General features: G+C 46.2%; 2 protein-coding genes across 2 annotated transcripts in view; both read right to left on the bottom strand.

Annotated features, from left to right (window-relative positions):
- LOC306655992 (unconventional myosin-XVIIIa-like) overlaps positions 1 to 17959 on the bottom strand; it is a 96669-nt gene extending 78710 nt beyond the window's left edge. Inside the window, 5 exon segments of the mRNA XM_079130747.1 lie at positions 6691 to 7274; positions 7277 to 7568; positions 7570 to 7593; positions 7595 to 7772; positions 17942 to 17959. Of these exon segments, the coding sequence (XP_078986873.1) occupies positions 6691 to 7274; positions 7277 to 7568; positions 7570 to 7593; positions 7595 to 7690 (996 nt within the window). The 5' untranslated portion in view covers positions 7691 to 7772; positions 17942 to 17959.
- The window catches only part of LOC306656084 (unconventional myosin-XVIIIa-like), a 53963-nt gene continuing 35248 nt past the window's right edge, over positions 4191 to 22905 (bottom strand). Inside the window, exon 3 of the transcript XR_013762403.1 lies at positions 4191 to 6211. The gene's annotated coding sequence lies outside the window, so the exon portion shown is untranslated. The remainder of the gene's footprint in view (positions 6212 to 22905) is intronic.

Raw genomic sequence — 22905 nt, 5'->3', positions numbered from 1 at the left:
CTTTGCACTGTGCGGGGCACCACACAGAGAACCCTCCCCAGTCTTCCCTGGCCAGAGTCTGTGGAAAGCAGGAGCTCAGCCACGCCAGGGCAGAACACCATGCCCTGATTCCGAGAGACATATGGCAGGGGATTAAGGGAGCCAGAGTGGTGACCCAGGTCTAAGGAAATAGTTTCCCAACCAAACCAGAGCCAACAACTGAAAAAATAAGCTTTGCTGACACTGTCCCCTGTATTTAACAGCACAGACGCTATTACCAAACAGCATGCAGGACTCTAGAGTTGGCTTCCCCCACAAAACTGCACAGCAAGGGGTGTGGGGCTGTAAAACAGTGCCTGACTGGCATACTCAGCGCCCACAGTGCAGCCGGATGCCTGGGGCAGATACTGCTGCCCAGTCTGACAATGGAGGCCCCAGGCAGCCTGCCTGGGCAGCAGGGCACCGCCACCCCATCTGGATCACAGGACTACATTGCCACCCCAGATGCTGCCTTCCACCAGGGCCACAGTGAGGACAGCCTAGCATCTCAGTGCAGTGCGGGGTGGCGGAACCCTGCTGGCAGGCGGAGCGCGTGCTTGTGGTTTCTGGGAAACGCTGTAGAGATTTGCAGCATTTTTAAAATACTTGTGTTCCCACCCGCCACACCACTCCCCTTCACCCCACTCCTCAGCCACCCCCAGTCAGGGTGTTTGCCTATCTGGTATTTTCCAGAACCATTTCAATGTAAATAAGAGAGATTAGAAGGAAGCAAAGGGCAGAGGGCAGGGTAGCTGGGAGATATCAGGGCAGGCTGGAGGGATTCTGGCCAGGGGCAGGAGAGGGTCAGAGAAGGCCACCTTTAAGACCCCAAACCCCTTGCCAGTGCTCCTAGCTGAGCCTGCAAAAACATCCAGTGACCAGGACATGTACCCACACCCAGTTCAATGTGGCCTGGGCACTGTGCCCACCACCCACAGGCTGGTGGCCAGAACTGTCTGGGGTTGCTATTTGTCTACCATCTCAATGGGAAAAAGGCAGAATAGTGCCTTCAAAGACAGAAAAGGGGACCTGGCAGAACAGAAATGACCTAGCCCAACTGCTCTACCCTGCTGGTCCCATGTGCTCCACTAATCCTGGATAGATAACTCCCAAAATGGGATCAAAGACCTTTCACCCACCACTTCTTGAACCCTTGACACCTTCCCACTGGCTCCACACTACCACAAGGACTTAGTTTGGGTTCCACACAGAGCCCCCAAGCCAGAACTCTCACATTGCAAGACTCTCTGATGCAGAGGTGCCTGAAGCTTTGGCACAAAATGAAATAAAAATTTCCTGTTTAAAACAAAAACAAAACAAAACAAAAAAGCCCTCCAAGGATCATTTGAAGTAAAATTAGGAACAGAAGCATTCTAGAACACTGAGCCTGGGCAGCACTCTGCAGCTCTGCCACCACCAGAAGCCTCTAGGAAAGCTTGGCAGACCTGGAAGCAGCACATTTTCCAGGGTCTCCTTGGAATCATGCAGGCCTCACTCCTGACAGCACCCAGGAACCCTGGGGACAAGGCAGATGTGGCTCATACCATTTCTACCTAGGGCTCCAGGCTTCCACAACAGCCAGCAAGGAGGATCTCCTACCCTTCTCTTAGATTCAGGCAACCCTGACTGGCCAATCTTCTGCAGGGTCACCCATGACCAAGCCTGTTGGGCTCCAGAAAGCTAGACAAGAAAAGGACACACTCAGCATCCTCTCTCTTCCTTCAGCTGACTATCTCAAAGGATAAAGCTAAAGAGAAAGTTTAGACAAAAGCAACAGGTCCTCCTCGGACAATGACAGGAGAACACAGGAAGCCCAAAATTAACTTCCTAGGATGGCTGGGCAGGGGAAAGGGTCCTGCTCTTTCTAAGATATCACCTGCCAAAGTCTCACATAAGTCATCTCACCTACTACGTAAACATACTTATCTTAAGTAAAGACACACAAAATATAGTACAATATATTAGCCTCCAATTCTGTCCTCAGAAATACCTGACAGGAGTTAGTTGAGTGTGCATCCTTCTTCAATTTAACCTTCTCAAACTATGGGAGGGAAAACATTTTATAAGGATCACAGGTTACCTCCGCTAGGAGGCCTCTCATAATTGCCACCTCTACCCCCAGGCAGAACTAACTACTTCCTCCTTCCTGCCCCACCATGTGCCTGCACCGACTTCTTGATAGCATCTATGTGCCCAGATGCATGTCTTTATTTAGTCCTGTGCTTTCTCAAGGAAAGATCACATTTTATATATTTAATCCCCCAGTGCCCAGCACAGTGCCTGTCCTTAAGCAGACTTTGTTAACTGTTGTATTGAGGGAATGAGTACATGAAGGTTCAGAAAAGTTAATTTGGTAAATCCCAAACCAGGTCTGGACTCAAAGCCCAGGCTCTTTCCACTATAATCTACCCACTCCTAACTCTCCTGAGAGTGGCAGGGGGAGGGGTTGGGTGGACAAGTTAACCTTTTAAGGAACCTGAGTCCTTGACTACAAACACCATGGTCCATGAGGAGAAGCAATAACATCAGATTTCAGAAACAAGGCTTGACTGTGAAGGAATCATGGTTTTCTTTAAAACATCCTGCCTCCTCCCATTCTCAAAAGTAGGGAGACAGTGCTTCTGGGGAGGGTGCCCATGCAGACTGGCTCCTCTGGCTTTTTGTGGAGAGGACAACCACATGGAACCAGGGTTTAGGTGGGGTGAGCTTTTCTGATGTTTCCAGAAGAAACATCCTACACTCCTTGACAATCTGCTTGTCCTGTAGGATGGCCCACTGAGGATACAAACAAAAGAGGCCAGCCTCCTTCTCTTCCAGACCCTAATCCCTAGCCCAAGACTATTGAACTTGACTTTCCCACCCATACTCATGGAACTAACTGGAGGATATACTTTTGATCTGACTGGGTCTTATGATCCTCATCTTTACCAATACCTCCCCTGACCTGACCAGACTCAGGAATACTTGGCACTTAGCAAAATAGAGTAATTGATCCAAACATAAATGCTCCCAGAACTTTCCCTGAAGAATCAAAGAAAAGGAGCATCTCTGCTCCAAGCTGGCAGTTGACTTGACCCTTATTCACCCTTGGCTCCCACATCAATTAGTCACTGAGACTAAGTGCCTGCCTCGGTTGATAGAATCCAATACTTTGTTCATTCCTTCCACTTCTTCCCACATTGAGGCCACCATCCATTCTCCTAGGATTCCTTCAAGAGCCTCCCCAATTAGCCCTCCCTAAAGTGACTCCTGCTATGTCCTCAAGCATTCTCCAGAAGCCGGCAAAGAGATTTTCTAAACTCTTTTCCCTGTCACTCGCTACTGAAATGGCTTTGAGGCCCTTGGGTTAAAGTTCAAATTCCCCAGCAGAGCTCAAAGGGACCTAGGGTAGCCTCTGCTTCTCTCTCCTGCTGCTTCTCTCAGCATTCACTCCCCTTACACTGTCCTCCAGGCTTGCTCCCAAAATAGGTCCTTCTTTCTCCAACCTTGAGGCCTTGGCATGGGTCTCACAGTCTTCCACTTCCTCCTGACTCCTATCACCCAACTCCTATGCAGATGTCAGCTTTTGTCAACCACTCTCAACACTGTAGTTGAAGCCTATTGTCTGTGCTCCTTGGTACCCTGTCCTGGACCCTGTCACTGAGTTGCTACAGTGGCATTGTCATTGTCTCCCATTAGGCTATGCATTCCTTGGAGCACCAAGCACACAGGAGGTGCTCAACAAATGAGTAGGTAGATGGAGAGAGAGATGGCAGAAGAAAGAGCTGCTTCTCTTAGTAATTTGTCAGGCCCCAAATCTATCCTACCCCTGTGGCTTACCCCTTTTCCTCATGGATCCTCATCTACAGGGACGCATGAAGAAGGTGTGAGTCAAGCATTCTCTATACTCCTTGGTGAGAGGAAAACTCTGAGGGTTGTCTCTCCCTGGGCCTTTGGAACAGGCTGCTGAGAGCAACCATGGGGCCCTGGCCCCCGTCTGTGTGTAGGAGAGAACAGATAGTTGGTCAGCTCCCTCAGAACTCCCTGGGAATGGACAGCATGTGGACACAGTTGATGGATGGTCTGATGGGCAGGGTGGCCACCAAAAGCTATTCCTGTGGAGTTACCATCATCAGGGTACCCTGACCAGGAACCTGCAGGAGGTGAGAAGACTTTTCTTTTTTCTTTCTTTCTCTCTTTCTTTTTTAATTTGTAGATGGACACAATACTTTTATTTTATTTATATATTTATTTTCATGTGGTGCTGAGGATCAAACCCAGTGCCTCACACATGCTAGACAAGCGATCTACCACTGAGCTACAACCCCAGCCCTGAGAAGACTCTTTTCTTGGTGCAGAACTGGGATTAGAATTGATGCCAAGAAAAGTATCAGGAATCAGAGTGGGAGGAAGAGAAAGAGATAGAGGCTGAGGGCCACAAGAGAGCTGTAGTCCCTCCCCCATGCCACTTCAACTCATGGAGTCTGTCACAGAAAGATAGAAATGCTAAGGCTCTGCTCCTCTCTGCTTGTGGCATGTGTCCTTACCACCACGCAGCTGGAGAAAGGGCTTTTCTTGGTCCTCTCTGTCTTGTATTGCCAGATAACTTCAGGGAGACACATGGGGATGGAGTTTTTACTGTTCCCCTGCCAGATCTGCCAGGCTGAGGCCTAGGGAAGAAGTCCTCTGGGTACCAGCTGGGCTTGCCCCTTGGGGCTAGAGCAAGCCCGTGTTTCAGGGATACCAGCTGCAACATGGATTCCACTGGCAACCTCCAAAGCTAAACCATCCACCTCCCCAGGGATGGGACAGCAGCAGCTAGTCGGAAAAGGAAAGTGGCTAGGAAATGTGAGATGCCAGGATGATCCCTGGGCTACAGAGAGAGAACTAAATGGCATCTAGGATGCCAAGTCTGGAGCCCCACAGAGGTCTTGCTGTGGTTCAGCAGGGAGCTGGTGACAATACCCAGGGGGTTTATGCTTTAGGAAGAAAATTCCATCTGTTAAAAGCAATGTTAGCCTGGGAGAAAGTAGACAGACATAGCAATGGATTACAACCTTTGGTTTTAAGATAAAGACCCTTCCCTTGTCTTCCTCCTCTAAATCGTGGTTCCCTGAGTTCAGTCTAACTTGCCAGCTAACATGTAGCAAGTGCTCAATGTGTGCTTCTGGAATGAATGAATCCAGATCTTTCTCTGGATTTCACACAGGCTCCCTCCCACTCACTACTCATCCCTGACCACAAATCCAACTAGCCCCAGGGTAAAGAAAGACCTGGAACTCAAGTTCAGTATATCCTGCCAGAGTCTGACCCTGCCACTGTCAGCTCCCTCTGGGTCCAATATACTGTCAGGTTGAATAGCCATCCTGAACATCCATTTCCTCTCCCTGGGAGAAAGTTTGGAGCTGGACTCTGCCTGCTTCCTTAGCACTTCCTCTTCTTTTTGACTTTGACACATCTGGCTGGCCACTCAGTGCTGAAAGGTCCCAGCCAGCTGTGTGCTGGTCAGGCTGCAAGGCCCAGATCTGGACAGTCCTAAAACCCACAGCAGGGAGGGAGGGATATGCTATCTCCAGGCAGGATATTCCAAACTATGTCACCTCCCCCAGCCCCATCAAAAGACCACTGGGATTAGAGGTTTTAGTTCTCCGTGGAAACCTGCCCATTTATCTGATCTAAATCTCTGCTCTTATGCTTTCCTCTGTAGATTTGTGAGGCCAGGATCACAGTTAGGGATCTCAGGGATACTCAGGATACACTATCTCTGTAGATTTGATTTCTGTTGATTTCCTGGAGTCATTATTTTTCTTCTTCCGGAGAGTAATAAAAATTCTTGCAGCCTTTATAAATCTCACCCAATCACTCCCCTATTTCAAATTCTTTGATGGTCCCACTTCACTGGGATAAAATCTATGATTTCAACCATGATTTACAAGGGCCTCCATGACCTAGTCCCGCTACTCTGAGATCTCTCTGGTATTTAATACCTTACCTACTCGGAAGCAAGAAGAGGCCCTGGAGAAGATTATCTTCCCCAGAGCCTTAGCTGTAGCAGTTGTTCAGTCCTGATTTGAAATCATTTGTCTTTTTTTTCTACTCGAAATTGAAATAAACATGGAATTCCTATCTAGTGTCTATATTATTTCTCATATTTGGAAGTAGCACGTGTTAGCCCAATTTAGGGCTCAGGAAATAGGGTGCCCAGTACCCTACCCTCTCTCATATCATGAAGCTGAATACTGCCATGGCAGTTTTATCAACCAACATCAACCTCTCCTGAGGGCTCCAGGGATGCAGCTAAAGTTTAGGCAGAACCTGTTCTTGCCCAACACCCTTGAGAAAGACATTATGCTGAATTCAATCAAGTCAATCCAACAGAATATTAGAGGAAAACATCAAACCATGAGGCCTGGCTGAACTATTGAGAACTCTATCACTGTGAATCTTTGAGGAGTTGTACTTAGCTGCTTGACAAGGTACAGAGACAAAGGTAATAAGCATCTGGCATGGGACACCCTCTCCTGAGGTTACTCCTCCCGACGGGCAAAGGGAGTGATACAACCCCCCAACTTCTATGCTATCTAAGCTCTGACCACAGCTCTTGGATACTCTCAGTCATCCACCTAAGTACACCTGCATAAAATGCTACATCCCAGATTCCTGCTCACCCCTGGCACCTGGGGAAGCACTCACATCGGCTGGCTCCCTGTGGTGTCCCTCACCACTCCGCAACCAGCTCCGGCTCAACTCGCTGAGCTCTGGAATGGGCTGCACCTTAAGCCGCACACTGTCTCCAGACTGTCGGATCATCTCCACAATCTCATCCCTGGACTTGTTCTCCACGTTGTACCCATTAATCTCTACCAGTCGATCTCCTGGCACCAGCCCAAGAGCCAGGTCCTTGGTGCCTGCACCTGGTTCAGCAAAGTGAACCACCCGGCGATAGGCCTGGCCCTCGGGTCCCCGATCCAGCATGGTTGTACGCCTCAGGGAGAAGCCAAAGTCTCCAGTGGGCCTTCGCTGCAGTTCCAGCTCCCTGGGGGAAGGGGGTGGTGGAGGCACCACCGGGGGAAGGCGCAGGTCAGCTGGGAACTTTTTAGTGACCAGTTCAGGGACTCGAGAACGGGGTCCTGCCCGAGGGATGCCTGGGCCAGAATGCTGCATCAGTTGTCCCTCTAGTGTCCTCACCTCCACCTGTGGTGATGGTGCTGCAGAGTGCTCTGAGGGAGTTGAAGTTTCTGAGGCGCTCTCATCCCGGCTTCGCTGAGAGAAAGAGAGCGCTTGACAATCATCTGTGAGTTCTGCTTGGCCAACGAGCCAAACTTGGCTGCCCGCTGGAGCACAGAGCCCCTGAAGCTGCCTTCTTCACCCTTGAGGTCATCGCTGGAGCTGGCTGTGCTTAGGTGGCCCGAGTCTAGGATGATGCTGCCACGGTTGCTGTCAGAGTCAATGTCAGTCAGGTGCAGGTCAGAGCCACTGGCCACCTTGATGGGAATAGGGTTGGAGATTTCCAGGCGTGTCTTGGATTCACGCTTGGAGGAGCGGTTCAGGTTGAAGAATCCCCGGCGCAGGACTCATCTCCTCCAGGCTCCGCAGGTTCTGCTGCTGACATCCGCTCTTTCTTCTCCTTTTTCTCCTTTTTCTCCTTTCGCCCGCCATCTTTGTCCTTATCTTTTTTCATTAAGTTAAACATGATGGGGTTTTTGTTTTTCGGGGTGGCACCCCTAGAGGATTATGAGTGCTTAGCACAGGACCTTTGGACCCCACCTTGCTGCCTGTAAACAGAAACATGGAAAGGGAAAAAAAGATTATTCCAGCAATCTCTTCCTGAATCTCAAGTCTAGATATGACCAACTACCCTCACTGAGTGCTAATTATGTATCAGGTACTCTGCTTTATACAATATTTTAACAGTTTAATTTATTGTTTAGACCAAGGCTTAGGTACACCTGGAGAGACCGACCTGCTGGCAAGAGTAAATCTCAAGTTATCTTTAAATCAATTGAAGTTCAGGCAAAAAAGGCAAAGGAAAGGGGCTCTGCACCATCATCTTCTTCAGTCATTTCCACAAAAGCAACAGACATCACCTGCTACCAGGCTCCTTCCTATGTCCCCTAGAGCAGCAGACTTAGCCACTGACTCCCAGAACCTTGGGATCCAGCCTTTATGTAATGACTTTCTCTTGATAGGACTGGTAGCCAGGTACTTCATACACACTATCCCATTTGACCTTCATAACATTTCTGCAAGATATGTACCATTATTTCCATTTTACAAATGAGAAAATGGAACTTAGAAAGTTAAGGATATGTTAGATGTCACCAGTTAACAAGTAGTAGTGTTGAGTTTCAGGGGGCCCATCTAGGTCCTTTATAGTACTTGGGTGCCCAAAGTGAAGCAGGGAGGGAAGGAAGGGGAAGTTCCAGACAAAACAGAAGACAGCTGCAGGGTGGGGGGTGGTGTGGGGTCTGTTGGATAAAACAGGATCCTGAAAAACTCACATCCTTTTTCCTAGACCAACACCTAAATATAGCTTCAGGAAGAAAGTTGTGGTCACCAGAGAGAAAGCCCTAAGGTTGTATATACCTATGGCGCCAATCTACCCTCACTCTCATGTGCACCTCTTAGGGTGAAAAAGCTGGTAGAGGTAGAATTGAGAGAGCCTTTCTTGTTCTAACCAGCAAGGAACAAGAAGTAGAAACAGACCATATCATCTAATTAGAAATTAACTAATTTTTTCTCTCCCCTTCTGATCTAGACAGAGAACCTATAAGTTTACCCTTCCAGCAATGGCCTTTTGCCAGGCCCTGGATAGGTATTTTCTGTCTGTGCACCCCATCCCCACAACCAAGCAGGGCCTTCCAGGATACCCATTCCACTAAGAGGGACCTCCCAACAAGTCCAGAAACTCCTAAGGGCACTGGCTAATTGTTTCCTCTCTGCACAATACCCTGACCTGTGTGGTTCCTGGCAGACCAACACATCTTCACCCTAGAGCAGTGCTGTCCATAAGAAATACAATTCAAGTAATATATGTAATTTAAAAATTTCCTAGTAGCCACATTAAAAAGATAAAAATAAACAGGTAAAACTAGGCATGGTGATACATGCCTGTAATTCTAGCTACTTGGGAGGCTGAAGCAGGAGGATTGTGAGTTCAAGCCCTGCCTGGGTAACATAGCAAGGCTGGTTTTATATATATATAAAAGTTGTTAATTTTGATAATATATTCTATTTAATGCAATATATTCAAAATACCATCTCAACATGTATCCTTACATAAAATATTGAGAGCTTTTTTATGTTCTATTTTCCATATTAAGTCTTTGAAATTCAGTGTGTATTTTATACTTGAAGCATATTTCAATTCAGACTAACCACATTTCAAGTACTCAACAACTTCTGTGGGCTAGCAGCTCTTACATTGGACAATGTAATTCAAGAGAAATATTTAGCTGTGGAGCATGTCCAAAGAGGTAGGAAATCTGACCAGGTCACTAGCTTCTTGTGGGCATAGCAAGAACCTCTTTCTCTCTGACCTCAGTTTCAACTTAGTAAAACAAAGTTCCCTCTGGACTTGTTAGTTCTAAATGCTCTATGAACACTCTCTGAGAGTTAGAAGACAAAAAATCTAAAGTCCAAAAGGCATATAGCCAGGCGCAGTATTAGCCAGCTGGGTCTGAACTTGGTGGGAGCAGCATAGTGCCTGACAGCCAGCATCCTCTCTCTTCAGGGCTGTACTTTTGACAGAGGAGTCTCTCTCTCTCTCTCCTGAATGTTGATAGAAATGTAGCACAGTCCTATCATAAACCAAAACAAGGTATCTTTGGCTGGTCACTACCCACACTATCTTAACTGGTTTAGAAGATGGCTTCAAGGGTACCTGTCGGGGAAATGAAGAGGGGGTGGAAACAGAAAGACCTTGTGGATTAACAAGAGTATCTCAGCCTTAGCCCAATCACAGAGAACCTACCTGCCTAAAGTATGTACCAACAAGCCACCCAGTACTCACTCTGCAAACCTTACCCAATTTTGGATCTTGGCCGGAGGTTAGATAGCTGGGCAATCTCAACGGAAAACAGCCCCCAGAATTCTAAAGTCTTTGAGCTAGAAAAGTCCCTTAGAAGTAAGTTCATGTAAATTCCTGCCCCTCATCGTCATTGCAATAGGCAGGAAAAACAGAGTCAGTCATACCAGCAGGACAGGGAATGGTGCTGGATGAAAATTTTAGATCTGATATCTAGGCCTGAACCTGCCAACAAATCACAGTTGGGGGGACCTTGGGCCTGTCACTTGCTCAAGGTTGAACTAGATGATCTAGGCTCTTCCAGCTCTAAAATTCCAACTCTCCAAATCTCTTGTGGACATAGGTTAGTTATTAACTTGCTGTCAAAGGCAGTCCTCTCATCTCAACCCTCAGGTCTTCAGAGACTGAGACATGTCAGACCTTCCCCACCATCCCTGTCCTGCCATTGTTATCTACACAGCTCCACAAGGCACCCCTTCCCCACTGCCATCCCCATTTCACCAGGCCTGGCTGTGGACTGGTTTTTTCCTGAGCCGATGTCTGGAGCTACCCCAACTGCATGCAGCCATCCCCTCCCAAGACTAGTTTTGCTGTTTCCATGCTCCTCGGCCCTCATTTCACTAAGAGCTGGCTCCTGTACCTTCTCGTTAACCTTGGATTTGCCAATACACTGTCCTTGGGTCCAAAGCCTCAGCAGCTCTGAAACAACCATCTACCTGATCCCTATTCCAGGCTGCATTTTTTTATCCACCTCCTCCTCTTCTCTCTTACTCTCACTTCACACCAGTGAATGTAACCTAACAGTTCACTCCAAGAAGCCTCTCCTACTTTAAGTGTAGGAAAGGTATGTAAGTAAATTTGAGTATGTACCTAAATTATCTTGACCTTTCTATTTCCAAAACAAAATACAATCTATCAACTCAATTGCTTTTATCACTTTGAAACTGTGAACATCTTGAAGGTAAGGACTGTTCATTAAAATATGCACTTACCTGTCCATCCACAAAAATGGATAAACAATTTACATTTTCATGCAATGGAATGCTACTTAGCAATAAAAAGGAAACAACTACTAAGACAACAAGAAGAATGAATCTCAAAAACATTATCTGAAGCAAGTGGGGAAGAAGCTGTTGACAAAGCATATTGATATGATTCTATTCATATGAAGCTCTAATATAGGCAAAATTAACCTACGGTTAAAAAAAAATATCAGAGCAGTGGTTATCCCGGGATAAGGGAATGAGAGAAAGCATGAGAAAGAGCATGAAGGAACTCCTGGAGTGATGTTCACATCCCAGATGTGGTAGGGGATGACAAGTATATGTATTTGTCAACTGTCATCAAGTAGTGTGCATTAGATGTGGTGTGTTTCATTGAACACAGATATTTATGCAAAAGAAAAAAATTGTAAACCAAATAGTGAACTCTAGTTAATGATACGTAGGCTAAAGGATGTGGAGTAAAGTATACCAAATGGCTACAGGTTTACTTTGAGATATGTCAAAAATTAAGCTATCTTGATAGCTCAATCAAGGGATAAAAATATGGTAAACACGGATGTGAAAATGCCAATTGCAGAATTTATGAGGTGGGGAGGTGTTGATTGTAAATTCTTTACTTGTCTGAATGTTTGCAGATCTTTGTGAAAAAATATTGGAAAAAATGTGTCTATCAAGCAACTACTAAATACAAGGGGACGTAGAGGTAAATAAGCCTAGTGAAAGAGCTCAGAGGCTTTGGATGTCAGTTTACAAAACTGAGAACAATCTGAGTTAATACCTATGAAGCCCTGGGCAAGTCACTTAAGACCACTGTATGCCTGGTTTCACCATCTATAAAATAAGTGGAGATAACAGCATCTATCACATAAGGATTAAGATTAAGTTTTATACACACACACAAATGTATGGCATATATAAGTATGACACGTACAATGCCTAGCTCATGGTAAGTTTCAAAACTGGTACATTCTTCCAATCTAAATAGGATGATAGAGAGGATGAGCAAGTGCACAAATGACTATCAGCACAAATATGACTAAAACAAGTCCAGGACCCTTTCATGTAGAAAATAGTCCAAGGAAGTAAAAGCAAACCCAATGAGTGCATGGCCAAACTGGATCACATGTTTGAGTTCACAGCCCCCTATTGCTACTGCCGAAGATATAGACAGCCAATTCATAGATGCAGAATACACATGGCCAACACATATGAACAGGTGTTCAGTCTCAGTAACAACCACAGATATATACTGTTTTCACTTAGTTCAGTAAAAACTATCAAGATGGGATAACATTGATAAATTATGGGATGGGTAGCAGGAACTCTCATATGTGTTGGTAGGAGGACAAACTCATGTGATATATACATCACTGCAGCAGGAAGGCCAGTTGATCTTTACTACAAAAATATGGAATACTTCATGAATTTGTGTGTAATCCTTGCACAGAGTCATGCTAATCTTACCTGTATTCTTCCAAAGTTAGCAAATATGCTGCTAAAGCAAGCGCTTGAATAAATTTTTAGGAGGGAAAATTGGTGATGTCTATGAACATAAATGAAAACAGCACAAATATGAAACATATTCTTTGGATATGTTCATAATTCTAATTCTATAAGGTCATCTATAGATATAGTCACACAATAAACTAGGCTAAGCTTTGCAGAATTGTTTATAATCACAAATCTATAAATATTAATATACTCACTATGGAAATAATTAAGTTATAGAATGACTGGGGCACTTATTAAAAAGAGTGATGCAGGCTTATATATATTGACCTAGAAAAATTCTATAATACTTGTTAAGTGAGGAAAGCAAGTTGCAGGATAGAATGCATGCTAACATTTTAAAAACTGTATATATGTGTATGAATAACAACAGGTACATTACATACAATACTTACATATTCATAGAAAAATGTATGCTCTGGGGAGGAGATTGGGAATTTTAGAATAGTCAAAGCGATTTGTGTTCATCTATATGGTTTTAAGCTTTAAAAATGAGAATAAGTTGGCAGATGTATGTGTGTGTGTGTTTGTGTTGTGGTGTTGTGTGTGTGTGTGTGTGTGTAAATCTAAGCCTAGAAGCTCTAAGTAGTGGGATTATGTGTCATTTTTCTTCTACCTATTTGTATGCTCTTTATTTCACAGAAAAAAATTTGAATATTTACATTAAATATTTTAATAACATATTAGCTAAAAATAAATAATTATACATATACATATATAAACAAGCTTTTAAAATTAGTCTGGGGGGTGCTGGGGATACAGCTCAGTTGGTTGAGTGCTAGGCCCTGGGTTCAATCCCCAGCATAATTAGTCCAGAGTCAGGTGTGCTGCACACCTCTAGTCTCAGAGGCTCAGGAGCCTAAGGCAGGAAGATGGCAAGTTTAAGGCCAGCCTGCAAGTTTAAGGCAGCCTCAGCCAGCCTCAGCAACTTAGCGAGGTCCTAAGCAATGAGACCCTGTCCTAAAATAAAAATTTAAAAGGACTGGGGATGTATCTCGGTGTTAAATAACCCCTACGTTCAATCCCCAGGAGCCCCTCATCCCCTCGGCCCCTCTGCAAAAATGTATCTAGTTGTCTCGGGAGTAGGGTGCAGGGAGGGTAAGTAACACTTCAGTTTTCTACTTAATACATTTCCTAATGATTTAACTACTCCCCCTCCCCATGTTACTTTCCTAAATTTAAAGATATTAAAAAACAAAACAAAAAGTGTAGTTTTGACAGAGTAGCAGCAAGCATTCATTCGCATTAAAGTTGTAAACGGGGGTTTGCAAGGATCATTTTAAAGCTCGCCTTCCTGTCTTAAAAAGTTGAATTCAGTGACTTGAGGGACCTGGTTAAGAGACTTCACTGGTGTCTTATGGCTTTAAGTAGGGACAGATTTAATGGGTCACCCTGCAGCTGGCAAAGCAGAAACCCCAGGAAATGGAAACTATAACATTAGCTTCCCAGAACAAGGGCACCCAGACTTGGCTGCCGTGGGTGAATACTTAGGTCAGCTCCCCACCTCCCACCAGCAAGACCACACTCATAATAAATACAAAGGAAATACTTTCCCAAGAGAGCCGGGCCTCTCTCCCTTGGCCTCTGACTTCCCAGAGCGGCGGTTCCTTACAGCCTGAGGCCCCTATCTCGCCCCAGCCCGCATACGGAGATCTCAGTCCCTGCCCAGAGGAGTCGCGCAACACCTGGACCGGCCCGCCGCGCGGCCCCGCGGGAGCGGCCAGTCGCCGCCGCCGCGCCTGCTCCCGCCGGTTCTGCTGAGCTCCGCAGCACCGCGTGACTCACCTCCAGGTCACACGGAGCTTATCTGGCTCCAGGTGTGCACCCTGCTCCGAATGCACGCTTCTCGCATGACATCAGCCGGCCCTCCCGCGGTAGTGCCGGGAGCCCGGGAGCCCTCAGCATCCCCCCACTCGCCCCCGCTCTCCGAGGCTGGCGGGCGCAGCCACAGCCGCAGCTCCGTGGCGCCTTTCGCCGCGATAGGGTCCTCCCTGGGAACGCTGCAACTGCCAGCCCGGGCAGAACCCGGACGAAAGAGGTCCTAACCCGGGTTCCAAACAGGGCCTGCCCGCAGAACCAGTTATGCTATCGCTCCCCAAGCCACACGCCCCCTTCTGTGTGACCTTGAGCACAGTAGCATCTCCTCTCTAGACTCCGCTATTCCAACCATACAATCTCCAAGGATAGGCATTCCTGCGAGGGCAGGCACGGCCCCAAGCTCTTGCTGCATGGGTATTCCACTCTACCACAAAACTGCAGGTTCTAATCCTGCTCTGCCTTCGACATGCTGTGTGACCTTGAACCCATCATCCAACGTTTTTGAATACCAGAGAAAAATAAAAATAATCCCTTTAAGTGACGAGGAAGTATCTGGCATAGAAAACGGGAGCTGACCTTATAAAATCATCAGTTCAACGATTTAAACTGCTGTCTGACTCTCAACTTTGAAATGTCAAGGGAATGTGAATAATTTACTAGCCACACAATTCCTGCCTCCACAAAGGGCAGGGAAATGAAGGGGGAGTGGGAGAAGTGAAGACTTACCAGGTCTGAGCCCCACCCCACCAACTCAGCTCCTACTTGGTCACCATCCTATCCTCAAATTCAGGCTACCTCAAAAAAATGATAATGGTACTTCCGTAAAGCTGTGCGGAGGGGAATGTTGATCAAAGTGGGGTACTACATAGAGATCTTAGAGCCCCCAGGGCCTGGCCCAAAGCAGATCTGAAAAACCAGCAAGGCCCTACCCTGAGTTCTATGGGAATCTGTCAATCACAGCACACAGTGAGTTGAGTCCCCTCAAATCTTTAAACCTGGCCCCAGCCCCTTGGTTTTACCCACTATACTCTGAGCAGGCCTGAGACAAGGTCTGCAGCCCAGGGCCACAACAGGACCCACCCAGCTTACATGGATGCTTTTATTCCTGTTTGTGGCACTCACTCCAGGCTAGGGCGACTGACTGGAGGCAGACCCTCTCTGGTTCAAAGGACGAAGAACACCCCACAGCTGCACTGGAGACCTGTGACACAATCAAGTCTGGATCAAAGCTTCCTGAATCCCAGCAACTCCCTGCTCCACCCCAACAGGGTGGATTCTCCCTTTCACACAAGCCCCAGGTCTGCCCCTCCCAGTCTACCTTCAGGTATTTGCTTCTGAGGGACCCCAGAGTTTTCAAGTCCAACTTCTGAAGATACATGCCCCCCTTAACGAGCAGCCTCAAGCAAGGTCAGTGAAAGGGGTTCTGGGCAACAGCCTAGTTGCCCACCTGCCCATGAATGGACTGAGAGCAGGCAGGAGTCAGGAAGGTCACAATACACATGATGATTTCTGAGGAGTCTGGAGCAGGGGAGGAAGCCCTCAGGCACACACCCTGGCACCTGCACCAGGCCTGGAGAAAGTAAACAAACTAGACACTCAGAAATGCAGGTACCTTGTCATCAACTGTCCAAAGTTCAAAGATCCTAAAGGAAGTGACCTCTAGCCTATGATCCCTACCACTCCCACCATATACCCCCAGTCACAATCCTCTCATTTTCCTAATCCCCTCAACATAATAGCTGACCCCAAAGCCATTGTCCTTCCTGGAATTGAGGCCCCCACTTAAATATCCTCATCCCAAATGGACAAGCACACCTCCACCCAAGGCTATATATAACCAGCCAAGTCATGTCCCGCACCAGGAGGGATGTTTCCTGGAAAAACCTCATCACAAAAGGACAGGGGGAAGCTGAGGAGGTTGCAGGCCTTTGACAAAGAGCCAGCAAGGTTTGTCAGGAAGCCAGAGACCTCAGGAGAGCAACTTTTGGTATCCCAAATAGAAAGTAGCCCCTGAACCAGAAAGGGTGGGAGAATGTTAGACCATGCCTGTTGCTATGACAATAGGACACCAACCTGCTCAAGAAAGGGTTCCACATCCAGGAAGCACAAGGAAAGCCAGTTTGATTCAATATCCTCTAGATTCAGTGTCCTGCTAAGGTGATCTTGCTCTTATTCACTGGAATGACCTTACCTTACCTTTCAATACGGCCACAGTGCATACATACATATGTGCTTGCCACAGTTCACTCTCCCATAGGGGCACTTACAGGACCTCCTCTGCCACAGACATGCCAGGGACACCATGAGAAAAACATGCAAATGAGCTCAAGTCATTGGCAAGGTAAAGGGGGAAGAATCTCAATTCTCATTTTGATGGACTATCTGGGGTCTGGGAGGCCCTTACTAAAAAGAGTTCCTCCAGGAAGCAGCCTTCATCCTTTTCCACATACACACAAACTCTGAGGCCTCCACCACATACATGCCCAGTTGGCCAAGTGACCAGGCAAAATGTCCACCACTTAAAAAACAGGTTATCTTCCTCCCCACTCCTGGCTCATTCTGGCAGCACTCTTACCAACTAATCAACATAACACATGTGCCTTGCAACCAGGAAACACCCCATCTCCACCCCCACAACAAAGCCCCAACGTGTGGTGTGTCCCTGCAGGCCTTATCTCAGCCAGAAGCATGACCCAATCCTCACCAGGCTTGCTACCAAGTTGCTTGTGGCCCCCTAACGCGGACTCGGGGGAGAAGCTGAGTTTACCACCTCCCCTTCCATTGGCAAGAAACAACTGGCATGACAGGTTAGCAGGGCGGGGGCGTCAGGGGCGGTCTCTCCCAGAGGCCTGGGGCAGGCTGTCTGACCTTCCCACACACACCCCACCCCTTGCAGGGAAAGGTGAGGTGAGCAGCCAGTCGCAGGGAGCCGCCTGCACCATCTAATCCCCCAAGCCTGCCATCCGCTTCCCGCCCCCCCCCCACCGTCTTCTGTCCCAAGAAGAGGGGGCCTGGAAGCGGGGTCTCCATTGTTTTGCCAGCTGTCTAGCAGCTGCTCCTTTGAGAGGAGCCCGCTGTCGGCCTGGCAGTGAAAGGGTGAAGGCCGCTGGGAGGGATAAAGGGCTCAGTGGAGGTGCTCGCCTTCCCCGCTGTCTTCCTCAGCGACTCCCGGATTGCTCCATCTGGGGGCCTGGCCTGGCCCCGGAAAGCCCCCCAGCCCCGAGGCTGCAGACCCCATCCCGCAGCTTTGGGCCACCTGGGCTCTTCCAAGCCCCAAATCCCACCAAACCTAAGGCCACCCTGTCCTGCCTCCAGCGCCCCCCAGACTGGCCCCAAAAGGGACCGGTGCTTTCCCTCCCCGCCCCTCCGAGTTGGCCCCCACCCCCGGCTGTCGAGCCCCGAAGTGCCGCCAGGGACAGGGGACCAGAGCCGGGAGTCCGGGCCGCCGTTTCCAGGGGACAGGAGAGGAGGAGGCGCCGGCGGCCCCCGCCGCCCGCACGGCCAGTGGGTCTGCCGGAGCCCGCCCCACCTCCCTACTGGGCCCAGCCCGCCACCGACCGACCACCCCCGTCGCCCCACACTCACCGGCCGCCGGAGCCCGCCCGGCAGGCAGCAGGAGCGGAGACCAGGCATCCACGGCCCCGGCCGGGTCCGGGCTGGAGCGCAGCGCGGCGCAGCGCAGCGCCGCCCCCCGCGACCGCGCGAGCAGAGCCGAAAGGGAGGCTCCCTGCTGGCGGCTCGGGGGATAAACACCCGGCCTGCCCGACAGCACCCGGGCGCGCCGCAGATGCTGGCCATGCGGGCACCCGAGGCTGTCCTGGGAGACTGTGGGCTCTGAGGTCCTTGTCGCCGTATCCGAGAGGCTCTGCCTGGAGATCCCGTCACCACTGGTCAATGGAAGCTGCTGGACTCGCCTGAAATATGGAGTGGCAACTGCCCAGAGCAGACATCAGGGCTCTACAGAATGTATCAAAGTTCTGTCCAAGTCAGGCTCTGGACTTTCCTGACTCTGTTCAGGGTAGTGCTGTCCAGAAGTAACTGAGTCTTGTTGGCCACTTGTCCCCAGAGTGGCTCTTCAGAGCCACACACAGGTCCCTGCTGGGTGGTCCCAACTTAGTCTAGAGCCTGCCATGTCCAGGTGGCACTGCCGGAATTCACACTGCAAGGTGGGAACAGGCTCACAAAGGCTTGGTCTGAAAGACCCCTGTGGCTTTAAGAGCCTTGCCTAGCATGCACAAGGTCCTGAGCTCTATCCAAGCACAGAGGAGAAAAGGGGGAAAAAATGTCAAAATCCTCAACACCTACTATTCCAAATGCCGGTGAGATTGCAGAGCAGCAGGACCTCCAATTCATTGCTAGTGGGCATGCAAAACAGAAGTTACTTTAAAATATAGTTCCTCACAAAACTTACATCTTCATACTGTACAATCCAGCAATAATACTCCTTGGTACTTACCCAAATGAATTGAAAATTTGTGTCCACACAAAACCTGAGCATGATGTTTATAACAACGTTATTCATGATTGCCAAAACTTGAAAGCAACAAAGTTAACCTTCATTAGCTGAATAGATAAGTAAGCCATGGTACATCCAGACAACAAATATTACTTAGCACTGAAAAGAATGAGATACCAAGCTATGAAAGACACAGAAGAAACTTAAAGATTACTGGGTAAAAGAAACCAGTTTGAAAGGTTACATACTGTGTGATTCCAATTATATGGCATTTTGGAAAAGACAAAATTGGTGAGTTTACTATGGAAATAGTAAAAAGATCAGTGGTGCCAGGGGCTATGTTGATTTTAACAAATGTTCCCTGGGGTGCTGGTGTGGGATGTTAAAGTGGGAGAAGCTGGAGGGCAAGGAGTATAGAGGAACCCTGTGCTTGCCACTCAATTTTGCAATGAGCATAAAACTGCTTTTAAAATAAAGTATATTAATTTTTTAAAAAATTAAATGAATTTATTATAAAAAGAACATTATCCGCACATAGCAGTCTATGACTATTAGCTTTATTATCTTTGCAACTCATAGCTCTTAAAAAATGAAGCACAGAGAACTTTCTGGTTGCACACAGCCTGCAAGTAGTAGAGTTGGAATTCAAACTTAGATCCCCAAGCCTCCAAAGCCCATGTACTTTTCCTATTCCGTGGCAGTGAAATGAACAGGCATGCGAACAACTCTTTTATTTATATGTGTCCACACCTAGGACTCTTGGGGTAGCACACGTGTCCCTAAGGGCTTCTATTGCCTGAATCATGAACCAATTTCAGACAGAACATCAGGGCAACACCCATACTGACATAGTGACTCTGGTTCTTGTGACTTGCTTTTAGTTTTTTTATTTCTGGAAGGCCAGAATAATCCCAGTCCTGACTCTAATTAAGTAGAAGAAAGGGCTTGTGATGTAACTCAGTGGTTCAGTGCCTGCCATTCTCAAGGTTCTGGGTTCAATCCTGAGGATCTCAAAAAAAAAAAAAAAAAAAAAAAAAAAGGTCAAAGTAAATCACCTCTCTTTCCTACACAGAAAAATTTCAGAGTAGTGTCTACATACAATAGTCCAGGTGGTCATGGAAGGTCAATTCTTCTAGAAGATTCCTAAGGTGTAAGGCAATCTGATGTTGAGAAACCTCCCCAGAAACATCACTGGGCATGGTGTATGTATCTAATCCCAGCTAGGTGGGGAGGCTGAGGCAAGAGGATCACAAATTCAAGGTCAGTCTGGGCAATTAGGAAGACTTGTCTCAAAATTTAAGAATGAAAAGGACCAGTGATGCATGCAGTGATAACGTGATGTCTGGCCTGGCTAGGCCTTAGGTTCAATTCACAAACACCACAAAAAAATTATATCAACTGACCCTTGAATATGGGTCAAACACTATAACTAACCTCTTGACACACTGTCTCATTTAATCTCTGCATTACCCTATTAGGGAGCTGCTATTATTATCCCTATTTTACAGATTAGAAATCAGGTTTAGGAAAGCTAAGTCATTTGCCCAAGGCCATGTAGATAATAAATAGCAGAGCTCCAATCCTTGCTCAGAACCACTTGTTAGGCTGCATCCTGGAAGTGATAAGTGGAGAGTGCCTGGGCTTTGGGGCCACACTGAGAGGATGCTTGGCCCTAGCAGTTGCCAGCAAGTTCCTTAGCCTCTCTAACCTCCATTTCCTCATCTACAAAATGGGATAATAATAGTGCTTAGCTCAGAAGGTTGAGAGAGGCTTAAATAAGCAAATTCACTTAAAGTAATTATCCCAGAACTTGAAATACTGTAAGTGGTTAACAAATAAATGTTAGCTATTACTAATCTCTCTGACTTCCGTTTCCTCATCTGTGAAATGGGGGCTGATAGTATGTATGGAAAATAGTTACTATTAGGCTAAGAAGGAACAGCAAATATAAAGCACACAAAGTGATATCTCTTTCATGGTAAATCACAGTGTCAGGACCTTCAAAAAAAAAAAAAAAAAAAAATGGAGGCAAGCCTGTAATCTTAGCAACTTGGGAAACTGAGGCAGGAGGACCACTTCAGTCTAGGAGTTCCAGGCCGAGCCTGGGAACAACAACAATGATGACAAAAGATTGTGAAAAAAGGAAATAAATAAATAGATTTGACTGGGGTTATCACTCAGTGATAGAGAACTTGACAAGTATGCACAAGGTCCTGCGTTTGATCCCCAGCATCAAAAAAAAAAAAAAAAAAAAAAAAAGGAAAAAAGAAAAAGAAAAATAAGTAACGTTGGTTTTTTTCAAAGTCCACAGAATTACAGAATTACAAAACTCCCTGATATCTGGTGTTCTTCAGATGACAAAAGCATACCTTTGAAAGTTGTTCCTCAAAATGCATATACTAACTTACCATCTTTTACTCCTGTTCATAGAAGTATGGAGTGTGGATGAAGAATGCTTTCTAGGAAACTGAAAGCTAAATTCTTAGAGTATTAGATGAAGATTAGTCCAAAAGTAAGTTGCAAGTCCCTGAAATGACATTTAATTTTTTTTTTTAATTTGGGGAAGTTAAAACACTACAAAAGTAAACAATATAATATGCCCCCAAGTTTGCATCTCACAACTTCAATAGTTATCAACTCATGAAATCTTCTCTCAGCTTAGTCTCTACTTCTCCTGGTATAATTGTGAAGCAAATCCCAGAGATTTTTTTTTTTTTTTTTTTTTTTTTTTTGCAGAGCTGGGGATTGAACCCAGGACCTTGTGCTTGCAAGACAAGCATTCTACCAACTGAGGTATATTCCCAACACCAGATCATGCTCTATCTTCTGAAAACATTTCATTCTGGATCTCTAAAAGTTAAAGATTATTTTTAAATAAAGCCACTATACCAGTGTCACACCTCAAAAAATTTAACAATAATTCCTTAATTATGTAAAATACTCACATGTTCCAATTCTAATAAGTTGAACATAAACATGTTTCTAAAACAATTTGGTTGAATTAAGATCCACACATTGAGATTAGTTCATATGACTTTTAAGTATATTTTATCTATAGGTTTCCTTTCTAGTCTTTATTTTTCCTCCTGCTACTTATTTGTGGAAAAACAATCCATTTATGCTATATATTTTTCCACAGTCTGAATATTGCTGAATGTCCCATTCATGTACATTGTTATTTAATACTATAAAGCGGTAGATAGATCTAGAGGCCTGATTGGATTTGAGTTTGATTTTGGACAAGAACACTTCAGAAGTGAGATCATCTACATCAGGAAGCATGTGGTATCTGGTTGTTTCTGAAATTACATTTTAAGACATCAGAAATTTATGATTGTCTTTAGTTGAAATATAAGAATTTAAAAAGAGCCCGTTCACCAACAGATGAATGGGTAAACAAGTGTGGCATATAATATGATGGATATAATTTGACCATAAAAAGGAATGAAATTCTGATAGATGCTACAACACGGTGAAACTTGCAAACATCATGCTAAGTGAAGGGTGCCAGACACAGAGGGACAAATATTGTGTGATTCTTCTTATCTGAGGTACCTAGAATATGCAAATTCATACAGAGAAAAATAATAGAGCTCACTGGCAGCTGGTGAGAGGGAGAAATGGGGAGAGTCATTATTAAATGGGTACAGAGTTTCTGTTGGGGGTGATCAAAAAGTTCTGGAAACAGCAATGATGGTTGAATGACATTGTGAATGTACTTCACGTAAGTCAGTGTGAATTCTACTGACTTGTACATTTAAAAATGGTTAAAATGGAACCTGGGATGAAAGCACTTGACTAGCGTGTGAGACCCTGGGTTCAATCCCCAGCACTGAAAAATGAAAAGAAAAAGGTTTAAACAGTAAGATTTATGTCACTAATATTTTAACACACACACATTTTTAGGACCCCAGTGATTGCATAAAATATGGCCCCTTTCAACCCTTTGAAGGCCTCGGTTTATGTGTTGACCTTTTTGTGAATCTGCAGCCTTACTCCTGCACTTATCAACACATTGCTGTAGGACCCTTCTATCTTCCAAGAATTTCCTCACATCTGCCTGACTCTACAGCAATCCATAGCCCCACCAGCCA

This window comes from Sciurus vulgaris (genome assembly GCF_902686455.1).
Source record: "Sciurus vulgaris genome assembly, chromosome: 3".
Taxonomy (NCBI): Eukaryota; Metazoa; Chordata; class Mammalia; order Rodentia; family Sciuridae; genus Sciurus; species Sciurus vulgaris.
Note: the sequence above shows the minus strand (reverse complement) of the source record. Positions and strands in the feature narration are given on the sequence as shown.